Raw genomic sequence first — 17,864 nt, forward strand, 5'->3', positions numbered from 1 at the left:
AGACAGTGACACATTTCCCTAGGTCTCATCTAGCCACCTAGCACTGTGACTGTGTTTCATCCAAGCAGATCTCCTGCAAGTTACATTTACTGGCCAGAATGGCCATCACAGGGGACTCTGTGACACACCAAACCTGGCAGCCAAAGGCTGAACAACATTCCATGTTTTGAACTTCTTGGTCATTTACGTGAACACCCTGTTCCATGTGGGTAAATCTGTCGGGGGAATTTGAGACATTTCATTGGTGTTAGATTTCGAGGATCCCCGTGGCAGAGTGGATTGCTGTTCTCTATGATAGCAGCATGTACTCTTTGCAATGTGATTTAACAGCACCTCCCAATGGAGTAGATGGAGCTTCATCCCTTAGTGACCTTGAGCCTGACCTTGTGATCGCTCTGTCCAATGAAATGCTGATGGGCAGTGTTCTGTAGTTAGATTAGCAGCATGGAGGACACTGGGATAGACTTCCACCTCACAAGATGCATCTTGTAAAACTATGATCTAGAGCAATGGGCTGATTATCACTCAAAAGAATGGGATCTGAATATACCCTCTGCCCCAGGAACAAGCATGACATTTTAAAGGACCAGAATGTCACTAATAAAAAAGGTTGTGTACGATTTATTTTCATTATGTGTCTACGTATGTAGAGGTCCACAGAAAAAGGTATTAGATTCCTTGGAGCCTGAAAAAACAGTCAGTTGAGAGCACCCAAGGGTGCTAGGAAATGAACTCTGGTTCTCTGCAAAAGCAGCAAGCACTCAACCAGTGAGCCACCTCTCCGGGCCTGATACCTATCTTGTAACTTTTTAAGATTACTATCTACTTGGAGGCTGTCTAAAAAGAACAGAGATATACCACTGCCTTCTTGAAGCTGAGTCATACAACTGGGTATGTCACTCAACTGGACAGACCAAGTCCCTCAGGAAAAGCTGCCTTTTCTACACACCTTAGAAGTGGAATCCTGCCTTAAAATGTGAAGTGGGGTTGGGTAGTGGTGGCGCACGCCTTTAATCCCAGAACTTGGGAGGCAGAGGCAGGTGGATCTCTGTGAGTTTGAAGCCAGCCTAGTCTGCAGAGCGAGTTCCAGGGCAGGCTCCAAAGCTACACAAAGAAACCCTATCTTGAAAAAGCAAAAAAAAAAAAAAAAATTGAAATGGGGTAGTTTCTTTGGTAACTATACACACCCATACTTTGCGGGGAGGGGGTGTCCTTCATTTCATTCTGCAGTAAACTTTACCCATGTTCTACTGTACATTCTTTTCCGATGGAGATCAAAGGACCTTGGAGTCAAAGGACTCCAGAGCAAGTCCTGGTGATGGACAGCAGAGGTTCCCAACGGGCTTGGTCCATCTGCTAGTTAATTGCTAGGTGGAAGGCACAACCTGAGTAGCTCTGGATCCAGTGTCGAGGGTTGGGGAGAGACTGGGACTGAAGCTACAACTGGTCTCCAGACTCCTGAGGAATGAGAATGAGTTGTAATGCACTGAAATTTTGGGGTTGTCCATGGACTTTATCATAGCAGAGATCCAGCCACCCTTATTTCTCTCTGTTGTAAACCACGCTAAAATTGAGAGTTACCTCTATTCCTCCTGCAGTGATCTCTAATAGAATCATTCTAATTTCTAAAACCTGTTAAATTACAAGTATTTAGACAACCAAATCTAAACTCTTAATTAAAACAGAGAAATACACATCCTCAAGGCAGTTCTTTCTGGCTTTTAAAAGCACTACATTCCCTCTACCCTACAGCCTGACTTTCATGGTGTTTGTGCTGTCTGTGAAAGGCCTACTTTCTAATTTGGGGGTTGATATCACAATGGCGCACCTCAATATTTTGCTTGCTTTGCATTCTCAGTCTCTTCCAGGGCTCTAGGCCTTTTTTCCTTAGCAAGACCTTTTCATAATGATCTTTGGCTACTGCTTCCAACTCTTGATTTCTCTTAATTCTCTTCTGTTTCTCTAGTTCTTTCTGGGGGAAAAAGAAGGAAAAACTCCATGATTAAAAAAAACTTTAAGAACTTAATTTAGACAAAAAGTCAATGAATTTAACATGTAACCACTAAATAGTGTGTCACTTATTACACTAGAACTCTGGCATAAATATACATATACATATATATATACATATATAAAGGAAAGTTGGTTATGAGTTCTACATCAATTTGAGCTATGTATTCTTAGGTTTATCCAGTATTGTTCATTGAAATGAGATTCACTCCCCTATTACTAAAAAGTTAAAACATCTACTCAAGAGAGAAATAAGGAAGTTTTCCTTATTATTCTAGAAAACCCAGCAATGCATGCCTTCACTAGAGCCTTGTGTATAAATAATGTTGGTCAAATGGCAATTCTGTTGAAAGTCTAGAAGAATATTCTTACCAGTGTTTTCTTTCCTAAGTGAACAGTACATCCAGATACAAGCTGAAAGAATTTATCATCACCAAGCCACCCTCTGTCCTGAAGGGAAAGATTAACTCCCCCTGGGGGTTCCCCAAGAAAAAGACACCTTGCGCTCCTCACAGAGGACATATACTTGTGAGTGGTGTGCCTGGGAAAGATGACAGAAATGTAACAGTCTACCCTACAAACACCATTATCTATTTACTTTCTGTCTTTTAATAAAAGAAGCCTATAATAAAGGTGGAAGGGAAAAGTCTACTCAACTATAGCGAGCAGCAGCAAGGCTCTGCTTTAAAAGCAGACTGCAGACTGCCCTCAAGGTGGTCACTTGTGGGGGAGAAATACAACATTCAAGAGTTCCTTTTCATTCTCTAACTTCATGTCATGAAAAGGACAGTGGTGAAATGATTGTTTCAACAAGTTACTTTGTGTGCATGAGCCTTCTGCAAGAAAAAGAGGGTGGGAAGGAGGAGGAAAGGAAAGAGAAACAGAGTAAGGATATTTCTAGCAGGTAAGGAACAGCATTCTCATCTTTTAACTCCATTACCTGTCTGCAAGTTCCTGAAAACAAATGTCCATTCTTTAAGAAACTACACCAAAATAACCTTCTTAAGCTTTATTTCAGACACTCAAGATCCTTCTTGAATGGGAGGCAGATATAAAAACTGTAGACAAGCATTTCTTCATGAGTAGTAAAAGGAAGGTAAAGAAGAAATGAGGAAACAGAAATGGGTTGTTTCCACATGCAGGGGAGTATCCTGCATCAATGGTGGCTTACAGACAGACATCAGAGCCTGACTTCCATCCTTCAGAGAAGCCCTGGAAAAACAGGCTTGCATGGACCCACGATTTATTTTCACTTCTTTTCACTTCTTTGTACAGGAAGGGAATGACAGCTGTATCCACTCTGCTGAAACACTGACATGGTATGATTCTGTTTTGAGAAAGCATTTATATTGGGGATCTACACAGTGGGGTTTTAAAAAGCACATAGTTCCCTCAGGTTAAAAAGCAATATTAAATATGAGTTTCTCTCTGATTTAAATTATATTTTGCATAATTACAAATGATATAAAAACAACATCTCATCCAAATGTTTATGTGTATCAGCCACTATGTCTTGAGCGAAGGATCAAGGATTGCAAGTATGTTAAGGGAAGAATAGGACACAACACTGTTTTAACACTAATTTCTTCACACTGGATCATGGAAATCAAAATAGAAACATACTTGTATATGCCAATTTAAAATAAATAAAAGCAAATAAAACCAAAATACAACCAACAACAAGAGGTCCCTTTGATCCATGGGACTTCAGTGTATACTCTATTCCTTACCCGGTCTCAATCCACTAGAAGTGGCACCTTTCCTAAGTCACTCAGAGTCATCTAGGTCATGAATGATGTCAACGTTTTCAAACTAAAGAGTCACTTGTCTCCTTCAGAACTGAGCTCAGTCAAACTGCCCTGGGGCAACCATCACTCCTCTCCTAATGCAAACACGTTTCTCACTGTTCTGACCATAAGTTCTCCTGGAACCTCTGCAAAAATATCCATACATCCTAGGCTGTGACCCTGACCTCTCGTCTCTGTCCAGACAACCCTTGCCAGGTTGATTCTAGTCACTTCTAGAGCATTAAAAACAATGACATATTAGAAATTTCTAGATTCCATTTTCCCATCTTGATGTACAAGCTTCTCTATCCAGCTGTGTGTACCTAACAAGTATCTGACATGTGTATGTGTTCCATGTGGGGGCCTCCTCTGCATCTAGCAGCTCAAATACCATCTGCTCAGAGTGGTTTTCCCATCTTGTTTCCCCACATTATTCTCCCCTACTTGCTTCTTTCCACATGGACCCATTATTTCTTTTCCAAACTGGCATAGGTGGTTTCTGAAGGTGGGGATGACTCTGTCCTCACCGCTCCGTTCCAACACCAGAGCAAACACTAGCACATAAGCAGATATTTCACAGGTACTTACCCCATGAGCCAATATGTTTACTAAAGACTGAAGACTTCACTTTCTCTGATAAGATTATCTTTTTCAATAACAGATGTTAATTTCCCAGTAGTTAAAAGCATATTTAACACTTGTGAGGCAGAGGCAGGTGGATCTCTGAATTCAAGGCCAGCCTGGTCTACAAAAAGTTTCCAAAGCAGCCATATAATATATATGTGTGTGTGATCATAAAAATGTTTGATAAATAGTACCAGAAAATACATATCTGATAAAAAAACAATGGGACTTTAAGAGGTTTTTATTTTTAGGTCATGTTGTAAGACCCACGAATGGCACCATTACTGCCATATTTGACATGCTTTCCCATGAGGGTCACAGAAAGAGGAAGCTGCAGTAATGTCCAACCTTTGTACCCCTTCTTCCTGAATACAGAGGGTCACTTTATCATGGTCTTTTCCCTGAAGACTTCCTTCCTCCTAAAACTTAATATTACACATTGTCTTGACTAGTCTTTTGTCAACTTGACACTGGTAGAGTTACCTGGGAAGAGGACCCCCCAACTGAGATTGTCTGTGGTCAAGTCAGTAGGGCGCTGTCTTGATTAGATGTCGGAGCGTCCAGCTCACTGTGGGCAGTGCCATCCCTGGGCAAGTGGTCCTGGGTGGTACATAAGAAAGCAGGCTGAGCAGGTCATGTGGAGCAAGCCAGTAAGCAGCATCCTCCATCATTTCTGCTTCAGTTCCTGCCTTGGCTTTCCTAATAATGGTCTGTAACCCATGAGCCAAACAAACTCTTCTTCCCCAAGGCTGCTTTTGGTCCTGGTCTTTATCATAGCAAAAGAAAACCAAACTAAGACTCATGTCCTTCTCCACACACACAACTGGGCTTATATTCTATATGCAGAGAGATATATGTGGTTGTCCCTGAGAGTAGGATTACTCATCTGAAAGTATGGTACCTCTACTGGATAGTCTGCTGATAAATTTAATGAGCAAAAAAACCTGCTGACTAGAAGAACTTAAACCAGATTTCTCTCAAGGGCAGCCAGGCATGTACAACTGACAGAGAAGTCACAGCAGGCACTGGTTCAGGAGTGCCACCAAGATTTTGCTGTTCACATGAATAACATCACCATGGCAATGGAGGTTGTGTATCTGGGTCAGCTATATGAAGTCTATACGGAAGGAAGGAGCTGCTCGTGCAGAGTACGATGCCCCAAAAGCATAGCGACCATGTGTCAAACAGAGCGGCTAGCATACTGGGCACAGCATGTTCACACAACTGACACGTCCACTCAGAGCTGACACCTCTCTCGAGCAAGGCTCACTCACTCACAGGCAGGCTGCAAATGCACTGATCTCCAACGTAGGTGGTTACACAATGAATGGAAGCTGGTCTACATGAAAAAGCGTTTGTCTGTTGCTATGGACTGACATTTCTAAAAAGGAAAGGTTTAGGCTTGGTAAAGTGGGCCAGTAATTTTTTCAATCACTTTTGGTCTGTTCAAGCATTTTGCTTCCAACAAGAAAAAAGGCAGACAGAGAACAGAAGTAATATCTTTTTGTGAACTGATCTGAGGCATGTAATCATCCCCAAACCGAAGAGACGGGCACTATTAGGAGGGCACTGAAGCATCTGCTTACCTGAGAATGCACAAACTACCAGAGACTGAAGTGCTAAAGTAGTCATTTTGATCAAGTGCTTGGTATGCAGGGAGGTGGTGACAGCACATCGCCATGAGAAGGGTAAGGCTCACAAGAGTGGTCACACTCCTCTGCAGACTTTTCCTCTATGAACACCAAATGCTTTCACCAAGATGATAAGGAGACGCAAGAGGAGGGCTCCTTGGCTGGGAGAGAGAAGAGGGAGGAGCAACATCCCCAAATCTGCCAGAGCATTCTTTGTTGCTGTTGTTGTTTACTTTATTTACTTTTGTTTTTATGTGCACTGATATTTTGCTTGCATATATGTCTGTGAGGGTGTTGGATTTCTTGGAACTGAAGTTACAGACAGTTGTGAACTGCCACATGGGTACTGGGAATTGAACCTGGGTCCTTTGTAAGAGCCGTCAGTGCCTGTAACGCTGAGCCAACTCTCCAGCCCAGCCCAGAGCATTCTTCCTCTGAGAATGAAAGCTCGTCTCTAGCTACCACCTGAGAGCAGTGGGGCGCCCATACTGTGGCTAGAGAGGGCACTTTGGGAAGTCTGCCAGATGAGATCCCTGGCCACCAACTGTTTCAGGGAAGGGCTTGCAGTCACAGAGCAAGGAGGAAGTGAGGCAACAATGACAGTAGTTCAGTCTCTACATAGGAACAGAAACGCCAGAGCCAGAGCTGGGCACACCCAAGACTGCAATGTAATCAGAGCAGGGACTGTCCTTCACCCCCACCTCATCACCTACTTACAAACAGTGTTACAAAACTGCAGGAACTGGAGAGGACGTGGCCTCTGCGGAGTAGCACAAAGAGAAGACCCAAAGCCAAAGTCACTAAAAAAGGAAAGCCTCTGGTGTCCATAGCAACAACAAAAGCCAATGGTAGTAACCGAAGCAACAATAAACATCAAACAAAGCCCAATTCCTGCCTAGATTAACACAAATCTCCACACTAAAACCCTACACACTCAAATTTCTATTGCTCTAAGCAAATGTCAGGCTTTCAACAACAATATATATGATATGCTTAAAGGTAGGGATAATTTCCGGAATGATAAAACAATCATCAGAACAAGACTCAGATATGAAAAAGATGTTGAAACTATCAGAATTTTAAATAATGTACGGCAGTGTTAGAGACTACAATGGAAAAGGTGGACATCATTCAGTGGCAGATAGGTAAATGCAGTAGACATGAAAGCCACAAGGTTCACAATTGCTAGACATTAAAGACGAGGTAACAGACATGAAGAGGGCCTGCAATGTAGCTTTTCACTATAGGAAATAGCTGAAGAAAGAACCAGACAACTTGAAAATAAAAGCAGGGAAGTCACAGTAACTGCAAAGCAACAAGAGAGTGAGAAACTGGTAACAGCTGAGAAACTTAACACTAGCATGACTGGGACCCGAAAGAATGAAAAGAGGCAGAGCTGAAACATGTGAAGAACTATGGGTAAAAGTATTTTTAAATTTTGTGGCAAAACACAAAATTACATATCAAAGAAGCTTAAAACTACTAAGCGAGGCAAACAACCTAACAAACAAACCCTATCTAGGGGAATCGTATTCAAGAGGGAGACACTGGGACAGTCTTGACGGCAGGAGAGGGAAACTCCTGTAGTCAACTGTTACTCACTGAAGTCCTTATGTTGAAACCCTAATTCTAATGTTTCAGTAAATGACCTATGTAAGAAGCAGCGAAGAGTAGAGAACCTGACAGGATTCGCATCCTCGTAAGATATTCCAGACAGCTTTCTGCTCTCTCCCTCCTCCAGAACCTGTACCAAAGAAGGTCCTGTGAGGACACAAGAGACTGAGGCTGTCTGAAAGGAAGGAATCAGGTTAGACGCTGAAGGACTCTGCCGCCAGAGGCCCTGCCCCATAGAACTGTTCAAGTTCATAAATACATGACACATATTAAACATTTAGATCTGAAAAAAATTAGATCTGCACAAAGAAATAAAGAACACTAGGAATGGAAGGAAAATTCCAACAATCCTATCATTAATACCACTAAAAGGCAAGTGTGTAAGTCCGTTCAGCAAGGCACAGAGTATCACATAATACAAGCAAATGCGACACATATGACAGGAGTAACCTGATGGGAGAGAAATGAAATCCAAGGATGTAAGGCCTCGGATGACAGGGGAAGAACATGATTTTAAGGTGGATGGAGATTATTAACACTAGACAACACTAAAAAATATTCTTAAAAGGAAAACAAAACAACTCAGTATAGGAGATAAGGTAGGACCATAAAGATACTTACAAAACTCAGAGAAGACAGGAAAAGAGAGAAATGGAGGACAAGTACCACAAATCAGAGACAGCATGTTTTAATTCGATTATGTCAATGCCACTTTTGTTAATAGCATAAAAATAACAAAAATGGGGCTGGAGAGATGGCTCAGTGGTTAAGAGCACTGGCTGTTCTTCCAGAGGTCTTGAGTTCAATTCCCAGCAACCACATGGTGGCTCACAACCATCTATGGTGAGCTCTGATGCCCTCTTTTGGCCTGCAGGCATACATACATGCAGGCTAAACACTATATGTATAATAAATAAATAAATCTCTAAAAAAACAACAAAAAATTTTCTAGAAGACATTATTTCAGATTGGATACTTCTCGTTTGCTTTCTGTTATGATAAACACTATGACCAACTTTCTTCCAGAATGCTGAAGAGGAAAGAACACTTTCAAACTTATTTTGTGGACCAGCCATAGTCTGAACCAGAGTCAAACAAAGATGATGCAAGAACAGAAAATACAGTCTAATATTCCTGATGAACATCAGTTTTAAATCCTCAACAAAACGTTCACGATTACATTAGAAGTGTCATACACCACAATAAAGTGAAATATATTCCAGGAATGTAGGGACAGTTTAATCTACACATATCAGTAAATGTGATACACCATTTAATAATAATGATAATAATAATAATAATAATTCCATGTTCATCTCAATGGAAGAAAAACAGAAAATTCAATATCCTTTTATAATAAAATTCTCAATGAATTAAATATATAAGAAATACTCAACATTAACAAATATGATGAACCACAAGAAACATAACATTCAACAGTGTAAGAGCTCCCAAATGAATTAATAGATCTGAAACATATTTTGAGACAGAGTCCAGGCTAACTTTGAACTCATTATAACAAATCATATATGTTTGAATTGTTGGGAGTTAAGGTTCAAATTATCAGAGAGGACATTTGCAAGCAAAGAAGATAGAAGGCTACAATAAACCCTCTGGTTCTGGATTAGAGCTGGAGATATCAGTATGAGTTCACTTTAAGGAATGGTTATAATCAGATGTGTATAGTATATATATGCATACATATATATACATATACACATGGATATATATGTATATATACACACACATGCATGCATGCACACAGTACGTATGTATGTATGCATGTATGTATGTATATATGTATGAATGTATGTATATTATCTAACCATGTCTTCCAACATTCCAGAATCAGGAATATTCCAGTAGTAACTTAATGTTCTGTGCCCAGACCTTCTTTTCCAGATACCATATATAACTAAAGCATCTTGAAAAAAAATGTCTGATTTTAGGGCTTGGCAGTGAAAATATGAGATTAAAAAAACTCCAGAGAATAAGTTGTTCAGAAAGGACAGAAGGTTAGGGGCACATCTAACCAGGAGCCAGCCTCAAAGAGCTCCCAAAGCCAGCCAAAGCCACAATTTAAATAATAAAGTTCGTAACTATTTTTCACGAATCCATAGTTATATAAATGATTAAATAAATGAAGGAAGCAACCAATCTTATTTACAGAACTCCTAGTGTTGACTGTAGATACTCTTTCAGGGAGGGTATGGAGCTGAGCTGTTCCTTCTCCCTGTCTTGAGAGAAGATTGGACTTAACAATCTCTTTCTCAGGATAAAGTGTGAAAAGGAAAAACTGGAAACTACAGTGATGAAACCTGTTAGGCACTGGCTAACTCAAGTCATCACACAGACATCAACAGATATGCTTTATTTGGGTCTCATGTACAATGCTGCCATGCGTTTAAGAGGGACTGAGTGTCACCATAAAAACCCTACAGTGTAGAGTAATTGTCAAGAAGAACACCAAACACAAATGGAAGGACATTTTTGAAAACTTTTGAAAAGTCAGGACAAATGAGGAAAGACAGAATCTGTCATAACCCAGAGGGCACTAAGGGGACAAGGCAACTGCATGGATCCCAAGGTAGGTCTAGAATATTCTTGGAAAAACAATGCCTGTAGTAACATGTTCAGGATGACTTCTAATGAATGCCTCATGGTGGTATTGGGTAGCATTAGATGAGAAAGACATATAGCACACTACTATTTTTTCTTAAGCACACCTTACAATTTTTCTGTAAATCTGTATTAATCCAAAACAAAGATTTGTAAAGAACATCATTGTATATATAAATTAAGCAGCCCTGAAGAATTCTGAATATACTCATGATAGTGTAGAAAAGAAAAAGAAAAAAAGTTTACAGCTATCTATACCTACAGACAGACAACGATTAATCTATTAATAGAGAGATGCTAAGATGCTGTAAAAGAGAGGATTAATTCTTAGGGCTGAGCTCAGGTATTTTTCTCTTCTTTGTAGTTCTGAAGTTTTCTACAGTGAGCAGATATGAGAGACACACTTGTTATACTGTGTGATTTTAAAATTATTTTGTTGCTTTACAGTAGTATGACCTCAAATCATTCCATGATATGTTACTGGTGCTTTATAAAAAACGGTCTTGTAGTCAGATATGTATGTCGACTTTGACATATTGTGTCTCTTTTCTGGAGACTCATAATGTCTGGTAGGATGTCAAAAGTTTTGGGAAGTCAACTAATTAAGGAACTTTGTTTATCTTAAACAGCATTTTCCAAAACCATTTGACTACTGAATTTACACTTTCTCAAAACAGCTTACTATTTCAGGAGCGACTAGGGCGACATGGAATATAACACATGTTGGGGAAATGTGTTTCAGAATATCTCACCAGTTTTTAAGGGAAGAAACAGCTGCTTTTAGAGATTTCTTATGTTGATTTAGCAAAGGATGAAAATGCTTCTACTGTCTCCAAAATCTATGTGGATTTTGCCTCAGATGACTTCTTGACTCTTTTTGTCCTGCATAGCATCTGACACAGCAAATACTCTACTGTATTTCCTCCAATACATAAGATCATGTCTTGTCAACTAGCAGTCAAACTTGTTTTCTAAGCACTCAGAAGCATATTTTCTTCTGATTGTTCATTGCTCTATCCACTCATTCACCACAACTGCTGAGAGCATCCTATGTCCTAGGTACACTGATGGTCAACACAACGAGCAGAGAGCCACCAGATCACTACAATGGGCTTCAACAGAGAATAAAGACTACTAAAAAGACTCTACTAACCATCTTCTTCAGCCTCTTTTCCTCTCGTTTTCTCTCAAGCTGAGCTTCCTTTTCTTCAGCATCCTTCTTTTGGCGTTCTTCCTCTTGGGCCTTTAACTGAGCCTGAATAAAATTAGAAGTCAGAAAACTCAGAACCCTTCCCCTGAGTGGGAAAGGAGATACTTTGTGGTGAGGCAGTCAGGTAGCTACCAAGTGAACTATCAATGCATCTTGTGACAGGAGGGCAACACTCAAGCAACATGCTTGTAACTTAGGGTCTCTCTGAAAGGGCCTTTTCCTGCCTGGGAAGGGGACACTGCACATGAATACAGCCACTCTGCTTTCATGATAAAATGAGTATTTTCAGTTCTCATTTTCACCTGTGAAATAGCAAGTCTGGTGTGGTGAAATCTGGTTAGCCCACCCCAAACAGAACTGTTAATTTTTTCTTGTAAATGCAAAATTTACTTCTGACAATAGGTCAAACTTTGGAAGATAAGTTGTTTGCAAAGTCATTGGGTCAGATATCTGTCATCTACAGCATACTAATTGTGGTTATCTGTGAACCTTCCAATCTGCTAGCTGTCATTTACTTTTGTAACATTTCCTTTTTGCTCTGCTAATGATGTTGAGTACAACCTCCCTTATTTTCCTCAAGCTGAATTCAAAGGGGGAGGCCACAAGCCTTTCCTAAGCTGTTCTAACTCTACTATCTCAGGAGGCATGGCTAAGCAAGGTTCCAGTTTTTGAAATCTGAACAAGTCGCTTTTCTTGCCTCAGTTTGCATTCTGAATTTATTACCAATTTGTCTTCTTCTTGTTTTTTCTTCCTTTCTGCCAAGATCCGCCTACGTTCAGCTCGTTGAATTGCTCTCTCTTCCATGGCTAAAAAATAGTAACATAGTCCCAATATAAAAAAAAATATGAGGCACTCTGTAAAATAAATGTCTCCATATTATAGTCACATTTAGAGTTATCATTAGAGTTTTCTTGTCAACTGAACATTTTGACATATGGAGCTTATTTAATTCAACAGGTTAAAGACCTAACATCAGCAATAATGAACAATTTACACATTTATTACATTTTTGTTTACATTTTTTTAGAATATATTTCTATTGGTTTAAATAAGACAATGTTCCTGGATGGTGGACTTTCAGTATATGAAACTTAAAACTCAGAATTTTAATATATTGTTGATGAACACAGAAAGATGTAATTACAGCTAACAAGTACTTGGAGAGTATAAAATTTGTTAAATCTCACTTTAAGTGAGGCTATGCATTTTTTGTGAAGCCACTGTCCATGGTCTGTACAATAACAAAAGCTAAAGTTGGGGTCATGGTGACTACATTTCAATGTAGTTTTCAGACCCAGGCACCCAGATGGGCAGGAAATGGAAGTGAACCAGGCATTTGGAGAACTGGCATCAGAATGAATTTGAGTGTCAGACTCCTGTTCTTGACAGTTTATTAAATATCGATCCAAAAGAAACAAATGTGCAAGATGGTCTGATAATATGACTGTAATCAGTCAGGGCTGGCGTAGGAAGGGGGGCACGGGCAGCAGGAGCACTGAGTTCTGCTCATGAAGCCAGCTACTGGTTACTTTCAGTTCCTTGGGCCGTGCTACAGAGAAGAACATTTAAGCCCAAGTTTTAAGAATTAATAAACAAAAAAACTCACTAAGCTATTTCTTACGGATATTAAGTGTCTGCTTTGCCACAAAAGAGTAGTGGTGGTGGCACAGATGGCAGAGTGAGACTGTCCTTAAGGAGGCAGAAATCGACTAGAGGATTAAAGGAAAGAGCGGAGACACAGAGTCTCAGCAATACATCTCTCCCATCTTTCCTAGATTGAATCATTAAAGACTACTTGAAAAATAGGCTGGAATTCTAAAATAGGTAAGTCATTGATCAAACAATAATTTCAAAAACTTATCACAATGAACTGGACATTTCCTGGTCAGCCTCAGTAGTGGGCAAAGCCAGCATCAGCTGCTGACCTGCCAGATGGTTGACATAGACAGCTAATCTCGTCATTGATGGAACTGACCACAGTGTCCTTCAGATGTCATTACTTCTTGCTAGGGTGGCAATTCTTCCATAGCTTTAAAAAACTCAAGATTTACAAAACTCAATGTAATTGTCAAGATACTCCCCACACACAATGTAATTGTCAAGATACTCCCCACACACAATGTAATTGTCAAGATACTACACACACGCGCGCATACGCGCGCGCACACACACACACACACACACACACACACACACACACGAGCAGAGAAACTATGTGAAAAAATCAATTAGCCGAATCACTAGGTGGGTCCTGAGGAATGCCTCTACTCTCAAAGCATTATTTAGTTTTTAAATAAAGAGTTCCATGTGCGTCTAAAATACTATCAAATTAAACTATCTGGTTTATACATCTCATTACCAAAATGGTACTATTAAGACAATGCATCATAAAAAGACAGAATAACTTGACTTGAATCGCTATGAACTCCTCCTCAGTGTTTTGGCACTGATGAAGTATAATGGTAGATGAATTTTATCAATGTTTAGCCTTAGCCTCTACTCAGGGGTCTCAATTATGTAGTCCCCCATTTTTCCACAATAGAAACTCTAACTAGAGAAAAATGATGCACCTTTCATAGCTCTGTGTGTGTGTGTGTGTGTATGTGTACATGCACACACACATGTGCACATACAGCTGGGAAGGCCACCAGGACTGGCAAAGGGGAGAGGAAAGAGAGTATCAAGCTCCTGAGCATCCCATTCCTCCCATATCATGAGTCTTAGATTTTCACCAGGCTTCACCATGTCTCAAAGCCTAAGAGCACTAAGCACGCAGTCCTAGGCAAATGCTACTCCAGTAGAAAAGGCAACCATCAGGAGAGTCATCCGGACAGCCTTGCCTTTCAGGAAGGGATGGGGTGCTGTCACATTCCTTTTGGATGCAGAAAGACAATTTCTGGAATCAGTTCTACTATCTTCACACCTAGGGGGAAGAACAGATGACCTGGGAGAAAATAAGAAGAAAAAAGAAAAAAAAGCAATTTAAATCAATAATTAGCTCCCTTCAAAGTCTTCACATCTGAGAAACTCAAAACACTAAACAAGATTCAATTTAACTCCGAGTTAAGGATGAATTGTTACAACCAGACTAAAGTCGGCATAGGAGGACCCCATCCTTGACTTCTGATCTGTTCTCCTAACGACTTCACCACACAGGAACTATGCCTCAGGCACATCTGAAACTGTCTTCAGAGATTTTTGCAGAATTTAGAACTCCTATTCCAAGCCTGAAGGTACATAATTTTACTTCGAACAACAAGTGAGGAAATTATTCAGCCTAGGGGCCAGTCAATGGAGTAATGGGGTCCATGTTGTCTGCCCAGGCTTCTCAGTATTACACATAATCAGAAACCCAGAAATCTAGCTAGAACAAGCATTTTTCTCTTTCCCTGCACAATTACAAAGTTCCTCTCACAATGGCAGCTACCACCCAGTGCTCACTATATAATGGAATCTATCTAGGCAGTCTTTACTTTAAATATCTATGTACACCTCAAGGGCAAATCAGAACGCATGAGGCTTCTTGGCTGTGAGTATACAGATCACATAAAGTGCATGGAGTGCAGAAGCTAAGCAAAGATACTCAGCAGCCTCTTTCTCAAAGGCAAACCCCTCCAAACAAGGTCAGAGAGCTCTGACACTGCTGACATACTTCAGAAGTCTCTGGCAGGTTCCCTGCGGCTCCTCTGCTCCTCTGGGATTGGACAGAAGTCCACTCTGTGCTTCTGTGACTGCTGCTGCACGCTCAGCTGCCCACTGGGCCTCAGCCAACCGCTGGTTCTCCTTCAGCTTCTGAATGGTTTTCTGCTGTTCCTTGAGTTTCTTCTTTTGCTTCTCAATCAGCTGTTGCTGGTAGACATAGCGACGGTGGAAATGGCCCGCACAAACAGGCTCTGTTTCTTGGCTAGTGGTCCCAGGCTTTTCATGGCTACCAGGCTGTTGAGAGGTCTCAGCATCTGGAGTTTTGGGTTGCTTTGTGTCAGGTGTGCTCCCAGAGACATCTGGGAGGGGACCCTGAAAATTACCCATGGTTGTTCTTCCTGGGGAGTGGCTGCGCATACAACCACTGCTCCTCATGGGTGGCTTTTCCCAGGCAGTGGGCATGGTGGTGACCTGGGGAAAAAGATAATATTCTTAATTCAATACTGACGAGCTGAGATCCTGACTTGTTCCCATTAGTGTTGTTTTTTTCAGTGACACAAATATGCTGCACCTCATCTAGAACTGCCCTGCTCTCCATGTGAGGGTACCTCAGACACCACCAGCCTCACACTGTGAGCCACTCAGGTGTACACTCTGCTCTCCATGAAGAGTGAATGGGAACATGGCCAGAGCCGTGAGAGTTGTTGTTATGGGCCAAGGCATCTGCAATGAGCTGGAGGGAGCTGCTTCATTTGGTTTTATGAGGGAGTATTTCATGTAGCTCAGGCTGGTCTTGAACTAAAGATCCTCCTGCTTCCCCTTACCAAAAGTGCTGGGACAATAGGCATGTACCACTATGCCCAATCTCTTAGGATTTTTTCAAATTCATTTTGTAAGTAGACAAGTTCATTTCTTACATTATAAAAAATTTAAATGTAAAACTGACTCTAAAATTTGCAGAAATCTGAGTATTTTGTGGTGTGGGATACATTTTTTCCTCAAGAATGTTTGAAAACTTCTTCACCTCAGATACTTTAAGACTTTTTCTTAAGTCTAAATGTGTGTGTGTATTTGTGTATATGTATGTATGCATGTATGTATATGTATGAAAGCCTATTATATAGTATTTTTTTGTTTTGTCCAGGAAAAATACTTTTTGCTGACCCTTTTCATTTAAAGGTAACAGCAGTAAGAACTTGGTAAGACAAAAGTTCCTTTCAGCTATCAGCTATTTCTTAAGATGCAGCAGATCTGTTCTTTCAAGGCCTGTTTTGTCTCTACCAAATTCATCCTTAGAAACAGTACAGACTTCAAACCCAGATCTGATTTTGAGACCAGTCTCCACTCTTTCCAACTATCTGTTTGGGAGAGTTTTGTTAAAGCCAGGGCTACACAAATATCTGTATTACATAAGAACAACTTTATCTAAATACCTTGTATTAGCATACAACATAATACCTTTCAAAGATGTAAACTTCCTTTATAGACAGGATTCATACTCCATGATGTTATCTGGGGGAAGGAAAGAAGCATTCCTAAGAGCAAAATTTAGTCTGGCCAAAATTTGTGTCAAGACAGAATGCTTGAGTCTATGATCTGATCGGTTACTTCTGCTTCTGCAATGGCATAAACAGGAAAAGCCATGAGGAGTCCCATGTTAGAAGCCTTCAGCACTAACATGAGCAGTCCCATGTTAGAAGCCTTCAGCACTAACAGGGTATCATCCGCAAAAGTATTGTCCATGATGATGGAAATGCTTTCTAAGACTTAGCTCAAGTGAGAGGTGTGATACTTGGAAACTCTGACATGTTAAAGACTTTTAAAAACAACCTTTTATTTTAGAAATGTCAGTGGACATTTATTCATGAGAACACCTGCTTATGTAATTTAGCATCAAGCAGGGTGGATGTTTTAGGCGCTTTTAAACCTTGTGGTAATGACCCCTTATTAGCCCAGCAAGACTGCATAAAAGCCTTGAGTATAGCAACAAGGTTTCTTTTGGATTATGGTAACTTCTGAAGGCAGAAACAGGAGAATGAAATAAAAGCTTAGTGGTACAGTTTGTACTCACTGGAAGAGAACTGCACAGCCTGGCCTACTCAGGGGGAAATCACCTACTAGCTAATGGATAAATTTGAAATCTTTCAAGGCATTTCATTTGTTCATGTTTCACTGTACATCCCAGAAAAGATGGGAGTTTGTTTTGTGAACCTTAAGGTCTATTTTAGTCACTTGTTCTCTTTGGTTCTTTTTTTTTTTCCACAAAATTATTTGCTTGATAAAACTTTTTCTTCTTTGTTTTATATACTTGGAGGCTTTTTCCCTGAAATATATATATTTTTCCTGATATATATGTATATATATATATCATACAGTAATTTTTGTTTTACACAGGAAAAGTATTATTCTGACTTTTTTCATTTAAAGGTAACAACAGTAGAACTTGGTAAGAAAAAAAAGGTTCCATTCAGCTATTTCTTAAGATATAAATCTTTTCTGGGTTTCAATGGAGATGAAATTACCTAGCTGATATAAAGTAGATAAAATGCCTGGGGGAAGGGCCCAGAATGTTACATAAACCCCATGAGCATTCTTACTACATATCTTTACTGAGAGTTCGCTTAAATGAAAGCCAGCCTGCTTGCTCACAGTAATCAGGGTATAAAGCAAGGTCGAGACCCTCAGGTGCCCAATTTAATTTTATGTGAGTGAGTTAAGTACTTAACA

General features: G+C 40.2%; 1 protein-coding gene across 2 annotated transcripts in view; it reads right to left on the reverse strand.

The window, feature by feature from the left end:
* Window positions 1-17,864, reverse strand: part of Ccdc191 (coiled-coil domain containing 191) — a 75,023-nt gene that overhangs the window by 5,388 nt on the left and 51,771 nt on the right. For both annotated transcript variants that reach the window (XM_040750798.1, XM_013116853.3), the window contains exons 10-14: window positions 15,148-15,608; window positions 14,336-14,439; window positions 12,219-12,301; window positions 11,439-11,540; window positions 1,829-1,972 (exon numbers count right to left, since the gene is read on the reverse strand). In XM_040750798.1, the coding sequence (XP_040606732.1) occupies window positions 1,829-1,972; window positions 11,439-11,540; window positions 12,219-12,301; window positions 14,336-14,439; window positions 15,148-15,608 (894 nt within the window). The remainder of the gene's footprint in view (window positions 1-1,828; window positions 1,973-11,438; window positions 11,541-12,218; window positions 12,302-14,335; window positions 14,440-15,147; window positions 15,609-17,864) is intronic.

Source organism: Mesocricetus auratus, unplaced genomic scaffold, assembly GCF_017639785.1.
Source record: "Mesocricetus auratus isolate SY011 unplaced genomic scaffold, BCM_Maur_2.0 Super-Scaffold_100008, whole genome shotgun sequence".
Taxonomy (NCBI): Eukaryota; Metazoa; Chordata; class Mammalia; order Rodentia; family Cricetidae; genus Mesocricetus; species Mesocricetus auratus.